The 16781-nt window shown below is 53.4% G+C and overlaps 6 protein-coding genes across 6 annotated transcripts; 4 read left to right on the top strand and 2 right to left on the bottom strand.

Annotated features, from left to right (window-relative positions):
• Positions 1 to 520: 520 nt before the first annotated feature.
• On the top strand, positions 521 to 967 carry BO72DRAFT_466696 (serine palmitoyltransferase small subunit family protein; the record flags this gene model as incomplete). The annotated part of the gene is made up of 1 exon (XM_040946783.1): positions 521 to 967. The coding sequence occupies one exon, from the start codon at positions 521 to 523 to the stop codon at positions 965 to 967; it is 447 nt and encodes a 148-aa protein (XP_040803582.1).
• Positions 968 to 2220: 1253 nt separating this feature from the next.
• On the top strand, positions 2221 to 4524 carry BO72DRAFT_445877 (rhomboid family membrane protein). The gene is made up of 4 exons (XM_040944161.1): positions 2221 to 2352; positions 2409 to 3127; positions 3175 to 4193; positions 4249 to 4524. Exons 2-4 carry the CDS (start codon positions 2662 to 2664, stop codon positions 4303 to 4305), a joined length of 1542 nt encoding a protein of 513 aa, XP_040803581.1. The 5' UTR covers positions 2221 to 2352; positions 2409 to 2661; the 3' UTR covers positions 4306 to 4524.
• A 205-nt stretch (positions 4525 to 4729) lies between these two features.
• On the top strand, positions 4730 to 6682 carry BO72DRAFT_445876 (DHHC family palmitoyltransferase). The gene is made up of 2 exons (XM_040944160.1): positions 4730 to 5116; positions 5180 to 6682. Exons 1-2 carry the CDS (start codon positions 4918 to 4920, stop codon positions 6544 to 6546), a joined length of 1566 nt encoding a protein of 521 aa, XP_040803580.1. The 5' UTR covers positions 4730 to 4917; the 3' UTR covers positions 6547 to 6682.
• A 640-nt stretch (positions 6683 to 7322) lies between these two features.
• Positions 7323 to 8357, top strand: BO72DRAFT_493930 (ubiquitin-conjugating enzyme E2; the record flags this gene model as incomplete). The annotated part of the gene is made up of 1 exon (XM_040948426.1): positions 7323 to 8357. One exon carries the CDS (start codon positions 7323 to 7325, stop codon positions 8355 to 8357), a length of 1035 nt encoding a protein of 344 aa, XP_040803579.1.
• Positions 8358 to 8574: 217 nt separating this feature from the next.
• On the bottom strand, positions 8575 to 10257 carry BO72DRAFT_525759 (uncharacterized protein; the record flags this gene model as incomplete). The annotated part of the gene is made up of 2 exons (XM_040949983.1): positions 8575 to 8823; positions 8896 to 10257. The coding sequence occupies 2 exons, from the start codon at positions 10252 to 10254 to the stop codon at positions 8575 to 8577; spliced, it is 1608 nt and encodes a 535-aa protein (XP_040803578.1).
• A 156-nt stretch (positions 10258 to 10413) lies between these two features.
• Positions 10414 to 16583, bottom strand: BO72DRAFT_424256 (putative TFIIIC transcription initiation factor complex subunits Tfc3). Its single transcript, XM_040942871.1, has 3 exons — positions 16375 to 16583; positions 15052 to 16151; positions 10414 to 14997 (listed from the first exon to the last, which is right to left on the bottom strand). The coding sequence occupies exons 1-3, from the start codon at positions 16439 to 16441 to the stop codon at positions 10576 to 10578; spliced, it is 5589 nt and encodes a 1862-aa protein (XP_040803577.1). The 5' UTR covers positions 16442 to 16583; the 3' UTR covers positions 10414 to 10575.
• Between the last annotated feature and the right edge of the window lie 198 nt (positions 16584 to 16781).

Raw genomic sequence — 16781 nt, 5'->3', positions numbered from 1 at the left:
CTTTCTTTCTTTTCACCTCGCAGTCTTCTCTACTTAATTTATCCTCCTCCCTTCTTCTCAAGCTCTCCGTATCTATAGTCTACCTCTTGTCTCTTTGAGTCCTTTTTCTAGTTGCCGTTGCTGTTACCACTGTCTCATTCTTGTACTTCATTGTTGGGGGGACTTTAACTGATCTGCATCTGTGCACTTTCGCGATCGGGTGTCGATCTCACTACCCAACTCAGCTCAACAACACTGCTACTCCAGAGCTCCTCTATCAGCTGTGCTCAACAGCGCTCGGAGGAGTGTCTGGTTGTCTACAGTGTAAAGACAACGGCGGAACGCGAGCTCGAACGTAGATCATATACCAGCATCGCCAAATCTCTGACGGCCGTTTACCCGCCTGCTCGGCTGGTCACGGAAGGGAGTGCAATCGGCAAGGTTACGGACTAGGAATTGCAAGGAACGGAACCTCCTCTTAAGGAAACCTCGATCCCCCTGAGCTTGACATTCCGACGTATATATCAGCAACCGCGCAGCGATGGCAACCGAGATGCAGTCGTTCTATACCCCTTCCACTTCCACCCACATCTCGTCCCATGCCCCGGCGGCCGTGGATGAGCTAATCAACAAATACTCCTCTACAATGTCGACCTCAACCTCCGCCATCAGCCACCTGTCGATGAAGAAAGCTCACCGGAATGTCCTGCAGCGGATTATCGATCGCATTCGCCTAGAATACTATCGCTATGAGGTCACGTTCGGGCTCTATGTCATGACGCCGGGAGAGAAGCTGGTGGCTAACACCTTTGTGATTGTCGTGCTGTCCCTCCTGTTCTGGGCCCTGCTGGTTTATTTCCCTGCGCTTCTATACCAGAAGGCCAGCCGTCTTATCTGGCTGTTGACTGGTGAGAACGGAGAGGAGATGGGGGCTGCTTTGGGAATCATCGATTCGCACGTCAACTCCATGTCTACGCCTTCGAGCTAAAAGCGCCTCATTCGCGATTGAGTTATGGAGAGGGTCATGGCTATGATCCTTCGCTTGCCCTCTTGCTTTGTGTGATTTGCCTCCACACCTCTATTTTGGTATAAGGATACCAGGGATCGACAATGAAGGTAAGAGAAGTATTGGTACCTGCAGTTGCGCGATTCCGCGTTCGAAGCTGACAGCCTTGACAGATCCCCGAGTACCACCTTTGCTTCATATTTGGGATTTCAACCCCGGCGTTTTGGGAATTATATGATATACAATCGGTAGCGGCGAGTGCGCCGTCCGAACATAATGAATTGACGGAAGACATTGGATTAAATAATGTGAGCACGCGTGTCAAGCGTGCAGGATGACAACCCAGGCGGAACATGACGGAGAGATTTGGCCCTCATCGTTGACACTTCTACGCGTGTCAACCGTCCACTGGAAGTACAATCCTGTGGTTTCGATTGGTTCTTTGGGTCCAAGGTCAAAGGAAAAGAGATCTCATGTACTTGAGCTCAACCCTACCATACATCAATGTATAGGCGACCAGAATGTGGATTAGACCAAATGGGTATTGTTTAGATGTGAAATAATGCTTAATGTGAAATATGAACGAACCCATCTGTGACCTGTGGGATGTAATTGATTGTGTGTGTGCAGAATCCAGGTGTGCACGAGCCTCTTGTCTGCCTGCAGCGTCACTACTTTAAGTACTCCTCCGTATTGAAATTGAAGAAAGCTCGATCCTAGAGCGGACACCAGCCACCAGATATGTAGTGCAAGTGCCAAGCCGGTGACGCGACGTTTTACCGGCCGTGCCACTGTTCTATAGCACGAGTAGACGAATGGGAATCGTAGAGGGAAACGAGGAAGACTCCGCCACAGCGTGCCTAGCCAGAACATGACTGTCTCGGCCCCAGCAGTATGCGTGGCCCGCAGGTCAGCGATGACTTGCGTGTGTAATGAATGAATCAATATGGCCTGCATACTCGTACCAGACTACCAGCACCATTTATGGCTGACGACGATGATGAGTTCCAATGGACTTTTGGTGATCGCCGCCCAAAAATAGGCGGCGGTGCGCCCGCCCATCGGAAAGGAAAGTCAGTCTTGACTCTTGAGTACAAATGACGCCTGCCTAAATTACTGCTTCTTTCCCGTCCTCCGCAAAGTTGTCTCTGCTCTTCCGTTCCCATTTTTCTCCTGTCATTTGGAGTGTTTTGCTGATCCAATTTCCTCACATCCGTCGGAGAAGGATTACTTGACAGGATAGCAAACCAAGTGCGCCTTTTGGGGGCGATCCGTCACTGTTTCTGATTTTCCCGCCGGCTTTCATTGACGGCTCAGGGGGAGAACCTACCTTTGCTCTTGAAGTCACAACCAACCAAACTTACATAGTAAGTTACAAACTCATTGTTGATCAGTGTTTCAGCCCTGTTCAGTTGTTTAATAGCCAAACGTGCCCGTGATTTCTGCCCGCCTGCCTGCTTGCCTGCCAGCTGCTGAATGTTTTGCCTTCCTTTACCCCAGTCAATATCCTGCATCGACTTGATCGACTTTCATCTCCTGCATGTTGGATTTGTTTGAGGGACAGCAACCGATTTGATTCCCCCGAAACCAGCCCTCCGGTCGCAACAGCCAAACAACAACCAACCACTTCACACACCCCCCCTTGCGCCCGTTACCAGTCAGGCTGTCCATTCGACATGGCGGCCAACAGCTACTATCAGAGTGGCTACAGCAGCAATCCGCCAAGTTACGAACAAGTCAATCCACAATTAGCTCAATACCCGGCAACTGGTCATCTGGGGTTCGATACACATCCTTACCAGCCCACCACTTCCGATCCTCAGCTTCACTACAGTCAACAATCACTGGGTTCCGACCAGGGGGCCTATGCCGCTGGCGCCAGATTGAATGAGGGCGAACAGTATGCCGAGAATATCCCCTTGAAGGCCAACAACCAGTATCCAAATGGCCCTCCGCCTCCTGCAAACTGGATGCAACAACAAACGCATTATCCGCCGTCGCCGGACGAGATCGAGCCTGCCATGCGCCCTGGCGCTCGACGAACACAGAAGAAGGGTTTCTTTGGAAGGAAGATCGCTTGGGTCACTTATATTCTCACTTTGATCCAGATCATTGTCTTCATCGTGGAGTTGGTCAAGAACGGTAGGTTCCTAGGATCAGCATCAAGGGAATTATGTTGACCGGCTCAGCTCAACTTACGGGAAGCCCGATCGAAACTAAACCGTCATTCAATGTCATGATCGGTCCTTCTCCCTACCTCCAGATCTACATGGGATCTCGATACACTCCGTGTATGAAGAATACACCGGGCATCCAGAATGCCAACGAAACGATTCTCTTTCCCTGCCCCAACGCGACGACGACCGAGTCTCACTGTACCTTGTCTGAACTGTGTGGTTTCAACGGTGTGCCAAACCCGACGCCCAATGGATCGCTGGACGATCAGCCTGAGCCAAACCAATGGTTCCGATTCATCATTCCAATGTTCATTCACAGCGGATTTATCCACATTGGCTTCAACTTGCTTGCGCAGATGACCATCGGTGTGGCCATGGAGAAAATGATTGGGTGGTGGCGATATGCTCTGGTGTATCTGGCTAGTGGGATCTGGGGATTCGTGCTCGGAGGCAATTATGCCGCTCAGGGTCAGGCATCATGCGGCTGCTCGGGTGCACTTTTTGGTATCCTCGCACTCGATTTACTGGATCTGCTGTACAGCTGGCAAGACCGACAGTCGCCGTGGGTCGAGTTGATCATTATGGTTCTAGGAATTGGCGTGTCGTTTGTTCTGGGACTTCTGCCAGGACTGGACAACTTCTCACATATTGGCGGCTTCACCATGGGTCTGGCTCTGGGACTGTGTCTCTTGAGATCGCCTAACGCGTTGCGAGAACGTATTGGGCTCGCACGGAACCCATATGTGGCCATGAGCGGTGGCGTGGGCACGACCACTCCAGAGGAAGGTCAGAAGGTGGTTCCCGCCCCCAGCATCGTCGACTTCCTCAAGGGCAAGCGCAGCCTGAAGTCCTCCGACGGAAAATCGAACCCCATGAACTTTTTCCGCGGCCGAAAGCCTCTGTGGTGGGCATGGTGGTTGGTGCGTGTGGGAGCATTGGTTGCCGTGCTGGTCGGGTTCATCCTGCTCATCATTGATTTCTACAAATACCCGAAATCAAACTGCTCCTGGTGCTACCGACTGAGTTGTCTGGTGAGTCTTTTCCCCCTGGATGTGTCTTGTGCATTTCATACTAATATCCCGCTAGCCGATCAAGGACTGGTGCGAGCAAGGTAACATCACGACGGAAGAGAATTCGACTTGAGCATGTTCGATATATAGCATTTTGGAATTTTGGGCATATGATTTTTACATCTGAATATCCCTCTATGCGATCTGGTTGACATTTTCCCATTCCAGTACATTATTCAACGGCGTTAGTGGAGAAGACGCAGGCCTGGCTTTGTGTGACAGTGCCGCAGTGATTCATGTTCATATAGTATCTCTGGTAGACTAGCGAATGCATTACGAACATAATTGACCTATATTTATATGAGACGCCAACAAGACGTACAGAGTATGAGTGACTGCGCCACAATATATCCAAATCACTAGTGGGCATGTGATCTACCGGGTGTGGCGGTGACAGATCGGAACTTGCTCGGTACGGTAACTTACCGTAAGCATCCGCAGCGTCGTAATCACCGCCGATGATCCGTCAGCCGACGGCCTCCTCTACGTCTTCCGTGTCTCACTGCACTTCTTGTTCGATGCCTTTTCTGCTAAAATATACACCCTTGCTTCGCTTCTCTTAGTATCCCAGCATCCTCCTATCGTACTCGAGTACTTTATTCTCCTTCTATCCGGGACTGGCTGCCATGATTTGATCGCCCTGAACGAATCGATCGGCAGCTCGACCCCGGCCACTTTGTGAACCATGGCAACCTTAGCAGCATCACCGCCGTTATCGCCGTCGTGGCCGAAGCGACGGCCGCGGGCATGGGCGCTGCGCATTGAACGCTACTGCTGCACCGCAGCGTCGTTTTTTCCTCTCGCTTTTGTTTATGGCCTGACGACGTGGGCCGTCTGGGTGGAGGCCAGTGTCGGCTTCAAGTCGGTGCAGAGCAGCTGGATCGGTGAGGCTCTTTTCCTACAGGACTCCAACCCTCCATTTCTAATGACCCGTCATCATATGACAGGCCTCCCGAGTTCCTTTCTTGGGATTTTCCTCTATATCTGCCTTAATACCTGCTACACGGTCGCCGTCTTCACCGACCCAGGCACCCCCCTCAAGCCATCGAACAGCCGCAGCCAGCACGAATACAGCGCCCTCCCCGTCACCGAACTCCCGCAGTACACGGCCTACACGGTCAACTCGACCGGTGGGTCCCGCTTCTGCAAGAAGTGCCAATGCCCTAAGCCCGACCGGGCGCACCACTGCTCGACCTGCAAGCGGTGCGTGCTGAAGATGGACCACCACTGTCCCTGGCTGGCGACATGCGTGGGGCTCTACAACTACAAGGCGTTCCTACTGTTTCTGATATACACCTCGGTTTTCTGCTGGGTGGACTTTCTGGTTGCGTCGACGTGGATCTGGAACGAGATGCTGGACGATAGCAAGTACATGGACTTTGACAAGATGCTGCCCATCAATGTGGTGTTGTTGGCCGTGCTGGGCGGTATCATTGGGTTGGTGTTGTCGGGGTTCACGGCGTGGCATATCAGTCTGGCGGTCCGGGGCGTCACCACGATTGAGTGTCTGGAGAAGACGAGGTATGTCTCGCCGTTGCGGAAGGCGCTGGATCGCCATCGCTACGAGGGGCTTGCAGGCCATGATCCGGATGGAGCTGGGGTAAGTGGTTTGGGTCACCGGCTGCAGGAGTACGGCGGACAGATTCTGGATGCGCATGCCAACGCGATCCCTGGGGTGACTAGGGCGGAGGAAGGCGAGGACGAGATCAGACCTTCGCAGCAGGGCGGCGCCACGCAGCACTTCTCAGGGAGGGAGGATCTGTCCCCCGCGCAGCAGGCGTTGACGCGATCGTATGCGGAGCTGGAACGGCAGCGCGAGCATGATCGGTACCAGAGCTACCTGGAAGAGCAGGACAGCGAGAAAATGCCCCATGCTTTCGATCTGGGCTGGAAGCGCAATCTATTGCATCTGTTCGGAAGCCGCCCGCTGCTGTGGCCAGTCCCCGTGTGTACCACCACCGGCGACGGCTGGCACTGGGAACCCAGCGCCAAGTTCCTCGAGGCGCGCGACGGTGTGCGGGCGCGACGGGAACAGGAGGCGGTCGACCAGCAGCAGTATTATCGGGATTTGTATGCACGGAATATGAACAACAGCCAGAGCTGGATGGGGGCGGACGCTGCGACGTCTGCTACCAATCCGGCTGCTACCTGGACGCCGCAGCAGCCGTTGGATGTGGTTCGAGATCCTGAGAGACCCAGTACAGGTGTGTCGATGAAGACGTTGCGACCGGTGTCACCGCGTCTTCGACACGAGGAGGATAGTGATGAGGAGGCAGCACCGCGCGGAGAGGATGAATGGAGGAACTGGGATTGATAAATTGGGTGTACACTTAGGAAGACTATATATAAGTATGAGATATGACAAGCTCACGACCAGGATGGTTGTATTTGTAGCGGGTGGTCTGAGACGGAACACTTGTGAAATATAAGCGTTGGAATTTCCAAGAGAGGTTTCGCACTTGATCAAGATTACCTCGTACTTTTTAATTTGACCACGCTTCGCACCAACATCTCCGTAGCTCAGTTCTTTATACTGAGTAGGTGTGCTGAGGAATGCATTGTGATTACGCAATTGTGCCTGGCCCACATTCCGGCCGACACCTCAGGCCAGTTGGCCTCTCCTCATTCCCCTCACCACTTTGACCTGCAACATACAACTCTTCTGCAGCTCCCTTCCACAAACCTACTTCCACTGGACTTGAATTCATCATCTCCCAGATTTACTGGCTAATGCAATTAACAAAGACGAGCAAACGTCCAAGGAAACCAATCACTCAAGCCGGCCTTGTCACGCAGGACCTACAGTACAGTTACTGTACATATCATCCAATGCGCCCAGCAACTCAACCCACACCTCTACCCTGAAACCACCAAGCACGAAGCAAGAATACTGCCCCCCAGCTCTTGACATACCTATACGTACTCTCCACCAAACCCACAGTCTCAGTCACGATTACGACGACGACGACGACGACCACCACCACCACCACCAAACCGCCTCACATCCACATCCACCCAACATCCCCCGCACCACCAACCTCTCCAAACAACCACCACTACCACCACGACGCAACAAAAGATTCAAGAAAGATGACCCCCTCCCTCCGCCGCCTCACGCGCGAACAAGCGGACCTCCTCAAAAACCCCGACCCAACCTTCCACGCCGCGCCCATCAGCGCCTCCAACCTATACGACTGGCACTTCACGTTGCAGGGCCCGCCGGCGCCCTCCCCATACAGCGAGGGGATCTACCACGGCCGGATCGTGCTCCCCCCGACGTACCCGCTGCGCCCGCCCTCCTTCCGGTTCCTGACCCCCTCCGGCCGCTTCGAGGTCAACCGCGAGATCTGTCTCAGTATCTCGGGCCACCATGAGGAGACGTGGCAGCCGGCGTGGGGGATCCGGACGGCGTTGATCGCCCTCCGGAGCTTTATGGATGGGGATGCCAGGGGCCAGGTGGGCGGGTTGGATGTGGGGGAGGAGGTGCGGAGGAGGTATGCGGTTGCGTCGAGGGGGTGGAGGTGTGAGGGGTGTAAGGGGCAGATCTTTGGGGAGGATGAGGAGGGGGATGAGGAGGGGGCTGGTGGGCAGGCGGGGAGGACGAATTTGGAGGTTTTGGAGGCGTGGTGGGGGTTTTGTCGGGAGAGGGGGGTGGATGTTTCTGGGTTTGGTGGTAGGAAGGCGGTTGAGGGGGAGGGGAAGGGAGAGGAGGGTGAAGGCGACAATGCGGATCTGGAAAAGAAGACGGAGGAGCAGGAGCAGGAGGTGGGGAAGGGAGATCAGGAACTTGAACCTCCGACGATAGGGTCTTTAAAGTCTGATACCGGGGTTTCTGGAAGAGAGGATGCACAGACGCATAGTACTACCTCGACAACAACAGCTGCTGCTGCATCAACACCACCATCAACAACACAATTACCAGCTGTGCAGCAACAACCAGACCAAACACCTCAGCAGCGCCAGATACTGCTCCAGTCTCAACCTCAACCTCAACCTCAACCTCAACCCCAACACCAACAGCAGCAGCAAATATCCCCCGATACCCCCTGGCTCGACCGGGCCATCTTCGGCGTGATCGTCGCCCTGGTGGTCATGATCCTCCGGCGCATCGCCAGAGACGAATAATCTCTTGCCCATATAAAAGCATGGATGGGATATCTTGGCGTTTATGGGACATTATCAAGCTCAGGCGCCAATTTGTATTGTACTTATATCTTTCTACCAGGATGTCGGAAACTTGAACTTGCACCTTCAGTTCACTAATAAACCAAGCGATATCAGATCTTGCACATACTCAATCGATCTCTGACGACTCCAGGGCGCGCGCAACAACAACCAGATATCACTTCATATCCTCAATAATCCGTCGTAGAACATCATCCAAGTCCACCGGCGGGTCGTCTCGAGTCAGCAGTTGCGAAGTATGTTCCTCCAGATCCTGAGCCTCGCGAAGGAGAGCATCCAGCTTCTCCCGCTCCTCCTCCACCTCCTTCTGTGTCTCCCTCCCCGGGTGCTGTCGTAGTTTGCGCTGGATAGTTCGCATCCTGTTTCGCGTGGTTCTGGTCCGTTCAGTACCTAGTTCAGGTGCCTGCTGTCACCCGTATTAGCATGTTTTCGACGTGTTGTAGCCCTACGCAAATGCAGAGAAGGTAAACAAACTCACAGCTCTCAAGTCATTACGACCATTATCAGTATTCCCCCACCTCTCCGGACACACCCCAGTCGAATGCCCATTTCTGCCACAGAATACACAATTGCGAGTCAGATCGGGGGTGGTGCTCTTCACGCTGTCGGTCTCTTCGAGATGGCGAGGGTCCATGGGTTGGATGTCATTGTCGTCGCCGTAACTGGGACCGTCACCGTCTCTGCTCATGAGCCCAGTATATCCCGCGTGATGGGTGGCGGAGGAGGCAGCAGGTCCAGGGCCTGAGATGTAAGACATCGCGGAAGCTGGGTGGTATCCTGCTTCTGCGCCGTGCCCTGCCCCGGTGTTGGGATTGGTGTCATATGCCTTGCCGTGCTCGTGCCCGTAGTCTGCGTTGAACGGTTGGCGGTACTCGTCCCCATTACCTGCTCCGAACGAAGTGCCATACTCGTCCCCATTACCTGCCTCGAACGGCTTGCCCTCCTCCCTGAACGATTTGACATCTTCCACCCCGTAGCCCACATCTCCCCCATACGACACACCATTAAACTCCTCCTTCACACCAACCCCCAGACCCCCCAGACCCCGCAGCTGATGATGACCACCACCATCACCCATGATACCAGTCCCAAACCCGCCTGCATATCCATTGGTATACATCGGAGTACTCCCCAAACCACCAACATACCCCGTATGATACGCTGGGGCTGGAGTGAAGTATTCGTATTCGTGATACCCGCCGTCCTCGCGCTTGACGATGCAGCCGGTGCCGTAGTTGCCGTTGCCAGTTGTCACTGTACCAGCCTGATTGCTATAGCCTTGGGCGGTTGGACCACGATGGCCTTGAGGAATCGGACCGCTACTGCCGTGAGCAAGCTGACCGCGCAACATCTCGCTTCCCATTGGATTACGCCACCAGGAGAATGCGAAGTGGGATTTCGGAGGTGGGTTGGTCGCATTTGGTCGAGCTGGAGCTGGAGCCCGAGCTAGACCGGTGGGTGTTTCGATGGAGGGGATCGGGCCTGGTAGTCGTGGTGGTAGCGGTTGCGGTTGCGGGGGTGGTGGTTTCTTGGGAAGATCTCCGCGCCTGGTGGTTATCTTGCGGGCTTGGGATTTCTTCTTGCGAGTCATTCTGGGGGATTCTTTTCCTCGTTCTGATTCTGGGTCTGATCCTGATTCTGAGAAGAGAGGGATGAGCCTTTGGGTTGTTGGGTTCGGGTGGTGGTGGTGGTGATGTTGTTGTGAGGAGTGTGGTGGTGATGGGGATGGGGTTGTCTGGGTCGATGAAGGGCAAGTGAAAGGAAGGAGGTGGTAGAGTGAAAGAGTGAGGATGATGACGAGGGTAAAGAGTCCGATAACAAGAAAGAGGGGGATCATGACACTTCTGAGGTGAGGCGTGGTCGCGCTTGTTGGGTGGCTTTTCGATGTCAAGTGAATAAGTGAGCAGGTGCGTGGCTAATCTGCTGCCGACTACTGTTTGTCGTGATGCTGCTGTTACTGTCGCGATATTCTAGCAAAGAACTCCAGAGATGGTCACTGACAGGCTGCTTGCTGTTTCAACAAAAATTGCACGGAATAGTGATACATGGAACAAGACACAAAAGACTATGGCCAGGATAACACACGAGAAAGCAACAAGTTTTCTCATCCAAAACGCCCTATAGTTACAGCTCTTTAGATCAAGATCTCCCCCCTAAATCAAGCCAACACCATATACCACCATTCGTCCGTCCGCCAGCCTGGCTCATCCTCATCGTGTGCTTTGTCCGTTCTCGTCCAATCCAACTTCATAGCCCCAACCTTCTTCATCCACTCCAATAAGAGCTGCACCTCCCATCCTCCCACCGTCGGCTTCAACATCCCTGCAATGCTAGAAGCGCTGATGCCAGGCCTCTGCGCCACACAGCTCAACACTGATGCCACCGCCAGATCCCACAGAACTCGCACGAAGTCCCCATGGATATCATACCACAAAGGAACCTTCGCGGGGAGTGACGTCGCCGGATCAATCTCCTCAGCCAGACGCGGTGGTTTCAGTGTACTGGCCTTTTCCTGCACGGGGTTTCCATACACATAGGTATCCGTCGGCCAGATCTCAACCGTAAACCGAAGCTTCTTCTTGTCCATCTGTCGAGTCAGATACCCACCATCCGTTAGACCGTACTTGTCGCGAGGGGGGTCACGCGGTTTGAGGAGCACGCGACCAGCCCAGAGTAGGTTGATAGCCACGAGCATGTCGCCGTCGTCCGCGTTCCAGTCGATCTCAGCGTGTCCCTGGTCTTGGAAAGCGGGATCCAAGACCTCCGTCTTGAATTTATGGGCACGGCGCAGTTGGATACTCTCAATGGCCCGCTTCTTGCTGATAGCGAGTAAGAAATACTCCGTGACATCGTAGTTGCGTCCTGGAGTGATGCGGCCCCGATTGCCCATATTTAGGGCGCGTTCTGTAACCAGCGACTGCAGCGCCTGGTGGACCAAGGGCTCCCCAAATCGTTCTAGACTTTGCCGTGCCTCCATGGGGCGGTAGGTCTCATCTGGAGTTACGACATTTGCTCTAACCCACGTCTTCGCTACATCCAGACGGGCCAGTTCGGCCTTCCGGGGCCGAGCCCGAGCCATCTTGTTGCTCAAGGGCATGGCAAACGGAACAGCGGCAGCCAAGGCGCGCTTGCGGCTAACAGTGATCGACTGACTGACATGGTAGAATTCGTCCAGCGGATTTGTTGGCTCCTCTCGCACGTCGAACATGCTATCAAGCTGCTCTCTCGTCGCTGGTAGATCAGGTAGCTTCTCAGACTTGGGTAATTCCAGATGATGCATCGCCCAATCGACTACTCCCTCCCAGTCGTAACCGTATAGATCATCGTAGTCAATGCGTGGCACTTCATCTTTGGCATAGGCATCAAGAAACCTCTCGTGAAAGTCACTCTGCATCTTGACGATTTGCAAACGGCATTTGTTGAGAACGAGACGGCTTCTTTCAGCCACAATATCCTGTTCCATGTCAGGAAAGCAATGAAACAAAAGAGTCCAGTCGATCTGACGTGCATCCGACCCTCCCGCCAGACTTCGAACAACGGCAAATGCCACCATGATTCTTCGAACCATCTCGGGAGCCAATGGAGCCCGGTTCCTCTTAGGAAATGTGTTCCGGTTGTTGAGCTGCTGACTTGACATGAGTGCTTTATTCTCATCGCCGGCCATGGACTCATCCCACTTGGCTATTCGGCGGTTCTGAGGTGCCATTGAAGCGGCTTCCGACCGTCGGCGTCGCTGACGAGTAATAACAGACAATCGCGGTGTGATGATATCCCCAAAGCTCTCATCAAAATCAAACCGAATGCCACTTTCAATGCCGGAGCTCTCTAGGTTCGGTACCGTTTGATTGATGAACGTGATCTCGGAGCTCTTGCGCGCAAGCAAATCCTCATTCTCAATCTCCCACCGAGAAATGGTGTTGGTCTCATGAAAGAACTGGCGTGCGCGCGGGTCATCACTTGTAGAGTAATCGAAATTGTGCCTCTGAGACTTAAGGATGTCTTCCAAGGAGTGCGGTAGTTCAGTTGCAGGGATGAGTACATGCTTTCTTGCTGCTGCTTTGGCACGGTCTTTTGCAGCCTGAAGTGCCGGAATACCAGCTTCGGTCGAGAATGTCCCAGTTGAGGGCATGAAGGTTGACCTGGTGTTCATAAGCATCGAGTACGGAGCAAGCGATGACCAAAGGCGCCGCATTTTGCGGATCGAGGCCAACCCGGCTAGTGCATGACGTCTTTGCAGCTGTCGCTCCTCCTTGGTCATTCTCAGCGGATATGGCCTGGTGATGGAGGTCAATCCCTGAGCCCCGTTCTTTCCTGCCCGGCGTCGGAATGTCATAAGACGAACAATCTCCGAGCCGCTGAATGGATCGAAGTCTTCCTCCATAGCAAGTTGTTCGAGCAGTTCCCTCCGCATGGCCATATCTCGCCTTTTCTCTATCGCAACGACAGACGCAGGCTTTTTATGCAGTTGCACTGTAAGCTCGTCAGGCAGTAAGGGAAAGTGACTTGTGTGCCGGCCTTCCTTTCCTTCCATCTTTTTACGTTTGCTGCCGTTCTTCTTGATCTCCGGATCGACATCAACGTTTGGAGGAAAGTAATACCGGTCTGCCGCCAGCATCTTCTTTTGCAGATCTTCGATCAGAGGATCATCGGCCTGCATCTCCACTTTGTAGACAATGTTCTTTGTCACCATAACACCTTTGTTGTCACGTCCACTGAATGTTAGCTGGCTCAGCCTGCCAGCATCAACCAGTCCTTTCACCACTGTTCTGACCGTGCGGAGATCGGGAACCTCCTTGTAGCGAGTTTTCTGCCATGCAGTCATAAATGGGTACCAAAGTTCTGTCCCCATTGGGTAAGCTCCTCCAGCCTGGTCGATGATATCCATAACGATTTGCCGGCGAAGCACGGCGACAGATCCTCCTTTCCCTGCTCTGAGTTTTCGATCATTATCCTTCGTTTGCTGTGTTGGGGTTTCCACCTGCTCTGACTCCGGTGCAATTTGAGATATCGACGGTGACGGGACTTCGACTTGATCGGCAGCCGGCTGTACGTCCGCGTTTGTGGTGCTTGCCGTGTTGGAGTTGGTAGAAATAACTATCTCATCGCTCTGTGTCTTCTCACTACTCTGAGAGGTCGTATGATGGTCTGCTGCCTGCGCAGCACCTGCGTGATTCTCAGTTGGACGTTTTGGTGTTTGCGAAGTTGCGAGCCATTTCCGCAGGGTATTATTTGCACGGGGTTTCTTTGGCGACGGACTGACTTCGCTTGCAATTGTCCTAGAGTTTTTCTTGCGCGGGGAACGTCGTGTCGCAACAATACTATCACCCTTCGCAGTTTCAGCAAGATCAGTCATCGCTTGGTCCCCATCTTTCGGAGAAACGGCTCGCTTTCGTTTCGTGCGCTGATCTACTGTGACCGGGCTCATTCGACTGTAAGGACTCTTTTCTCCTTCAGTTTGAACCGAAAGGCTGCTACTGTTTGCATCGACGGATACTGCACCAGTTTGGGAGGTTCCAACGTCGACTCGCCTTTGCTTCCGTGCGCCGTCAGTTCTTAATTCGGGTGTCGCATCCGAATCGCGCTGCTGTCGGCTTCTCTTACTCCCTCGCGGCTGATTAGCTGTGGAAGGTGTTGGAGAGCCGAGTGCCGTGCCCGAATCAGCCACCGTGAGCCCAGGCGTTTCAACCGGACGCGGTGATTGGGGCGTTATTCGGGATTGAATCGCCGTCTCACCGTCCGGGTCAAGACGATCTTTCTGGAACCACGAGAAAGATGACAGTCTCGGGGACTTGAACACAGCAATCCTGCTAGCACGAGGGCGTCCCTGTCGATTGCCGGCCGCCCTTCGTCGACCACGTGGAGTGACGTACACGCCGGGTGTTAGTCGTTCCATGAGCAAGACGCTGTAATCTGTCCATGTCTCATCGTATCCCATCGCTTCCAGCCTTTCCTTCTCGGACATGCCTTTGTATCGCTCTGGATCATGCTTCTTGAGACGTGGTCTAGCAGGCTTCAGCTCAACTATCTCATCGCCAGAGACATCGGCGTATTCTTTCTTGACTGTGACTGGCGTAGACCTAGGGCGTAGCGGGCTGGCCCCAACGCCAGCGGCGCCCTTGAGTCGCTGCTCAATTCTATAGCTCCCATCCAGTTGCCGCACTGCCACAGGGTCACGGCTGGAGCAATTATAGTTTGGCGGCTCAGCCACGAGGATACATTCCAGGAGGGAGGCATCACCGCCCTTTAGCACCTCCTTTCCCGGACGGTCCAAGGGTAATGCATATTGATCCAGCTGAGGCATGGCATTTACAGGGGGCGGTCGGATCTTTTCGTCCTTGGCATCCTTCGGACGGAATTCGACCGCCTCCCAGAGCGCATCTCCTGCGTTGACTAGTGCCTGGAAACTTAGAGCGGTGTAATGAACGTAATGTGTAATAGTTCGTTCAAGTGCTGTGTCCCGCACTATAGCCAGATGGCGCAAGTGTAATGGCTGGGACAGCTGCCAACAATCTGTAAGTCGACTAATTGCGTTTTCTAGCGGTCGGCGGTAGTAGTACCCGAAGCAGTTCCTAATAATCCCCTTTTCATGGCGTTAGTGAGTTTTCAGGTACCTTGCTTCCTTCGTTCGACTTACCTGATTGGTAAGGCCCGCAGTCCCCGCATTATCGATCGTTTCGAAGATTAGATTATGGATGTTGCGGTCTGGGCTCCAAGAAGGGAGAATGCGACCGGCGTCTTCCACCTCTTGCTCCCGTTTCACTAACGTGGTATTCGGGGGGGCTTGCGATCCTCCGGCTGAACCTTCCTGGTCCATTTCGTCTTCCAGTTCGACGTTGTCTTCCTGGTCCAGATTGGCCAAGATGTTTCGACTGAACTCATGGAATAATTCCATGTCTTTTTCCGTAGGTTCCCGGATGAGCATGACACATGGATGAAATTTTTTCAGTGTGTGCGCGTACTGAGACAAAGCTTTCACGCGCTTCAAGACCCCGATGCGCTCGAACTTGCGAAGCGCCCGGGACAGGATTCGCCAGTGCCAATGATCGATAAATCCGAGCTTTGCTTTGAGATCATTGCGAGAAATAAGCCTGTATTCCCTCAGAATGTCAAAGAGCTTCCCATTAAACTCATTGAAGTCGATCATCTTGGGCTTCACCCCAGACGGCTCAGAGTCTTGATCGGACTGAGGTGCATGTTCTGGTGTCAAAAACCGGCGAAGGGTGCAGAGACTCGTCCGAGCAGCCTTGATTTGAATAGCCCGTTTCTCGATGTAGCCTTTCTGATGCAGGGCGTCTGTTCGCTTCGGAACCGACCGCTTGTCCTGACCACTGGCCTTGACCAGATCTGTCTGCACGATGCCGTTGTGCTTACGCGAGGCAATAATTGAGAGAAGAGCGAACTCGGTGGGCAAGACTTTGGTCTCATCGGGCTCATGGCCGGTGACTGCTAGCCAAGTTCGCTCCTTTGAGACGAATACGCGAGCAGGCTCCGACGACGAAGTGGGAGCGTGCGCCTCGGTAGAAGACTCATCACGAGAGAATCCGGTGACATCTTGCAGGCGAAGGTGGTTTCCCTCCCTGTTCTGACCCACCGAAATTTCGGGGTTCTTGGTCAGCCAGGACCAGACTTTCTCCTTGAAGCGTCTGTCCACGGTGTGGCTGCGGTCAGGAGCATCCTGTGCCAGTCTGGCATAGAATGTATCGATGAACTTTAGTATATCCGATGGCGATGCACCTGGAAGGCATTAGTTGATTTCATCAATGGGAATTACACGATGTAAGCGATTAAAAAGGGACGTGCAGGTGTAGATAGGCACGACATGTAGAAGGTAGTGTTTTGATCCAATAGGATGCATGCAAGATGCAGGGGAAGTGTGTTGAGTTTTAGTAGTGGTGATGGTGGAGCAGCATCACCACCTTCACTTCGTCGAGGCAAAAGAGATTGACAGGGAACCAACCTTGGTCGCCGCAGAGAGCAATCTCTGCAAGCAGAAAATCAATCAGGTCCCGAAGACTTGGGGCCATTTTGTCCCCATAATCACTGCCTTGCACTGCTCAATCTCGATTTGGAAAAATCACCTGCAGCGGATATCGATCTCAGGTCATTGCCTGGACAACGGAGATTTTATCAAACGAGAAAGAAAATGGTAGAGGCCAAAGCGCGAATCGAACCGGCGTCGTGGAGGGAAAAGGTGGAGGTTGAGGCCGAATTGCTGGGGGGGCATACACTCACGTGATGGATCTGTCCCCATCACGTGATGGGTGGCTACATCGCTCAGAATGGGAATGTTTATTGGATATTCCCTTAAGGTAATCGGAATCATTGAATGAACTGAGAGACATCTTAAAAGTACTAAAGACAATA

The sequence above is a fragment of the Aspergillus fijiensis genome (assembly GCF_003184825.1).
Source record: "Aspergillus fijiensis CBS 313.89 unplaced genomic scaffold BO72scaffold_12, whole genome shotgun sequence".
In the NCBI taxonomy this organism is placed as follows: Eukaryota; Fungi; Ascomycota; class Eurotiomycetes; order Eurotiales; family Aspergillaceae; genus Aspergillus; species Aspergillus fijiensis.
This window is presented reverse-complemented; position numbering and strand designations above follow the sequence as displayed.

Excerpts from the sequence above, each read along its gene's own strand:
- BO72DRAFT_445877 (XM_040944161.1), top strand. The coding sequence starts at position 2,662 with ATGGCGGCCAACAGCTACTATCAGAGTGGCTACAGCAGCAATCCGCCA. Across the intron at positions 3,128-3,174 it reads CGTGGAGTTGGTCAAGAACG|CTCAACTTACGGGAAGCCCG; the intron begins GTAGGTTCCTAG and ends TGACCGGCTCAG. Across the intron at positions 4,194-4,248 it reads GCTACCGACTGAGTTGTCTG|CCGATCAAGGACTGGTGCGA; the intron begins GTGAGTCTTTTC and ends ATATCCCGCTAG.
- BO72DRAFT_445876 (XM_040944160.1), top strand. The coding sequence starts at position 4,918 with ATGGCAACCTTAGCAGCATCACCGCCGTTATCGCCGTCGTGGCCGAAG. Across the intron at positions 5,117-5,179 it reads GGTGCAGAGCAGCTGGATCG|GCCTCCCGAGTTCCTTTCTT; the intron begins GTGAGGCTCTTT and ends ATCATATGACAG.
- BO72DRAFT_424256 (XM_040942871.1), bottom strand. The coding sequence starts at position 16,441 with ATGGCCCCAAGTCTTCGGGACCTGATTGATTTTCTGCTTGCAGAGATT. Across the intron at positions 16,152-16,374 it reads TGCTCTCTGCGGCGACCAAG|GTGCATCGCCATCGGATATA; the intron begins GTTGGTTCCCTG and ends AATGCCTTCCAG. Across the intron at positions 14,998-15,051 it reads CTGCGGGCCTTACCAATCAG|GGGATTATTAGGAACTGCTT; the intron begins GTAAGTCGAACG and ends CGCCATGAAAAG.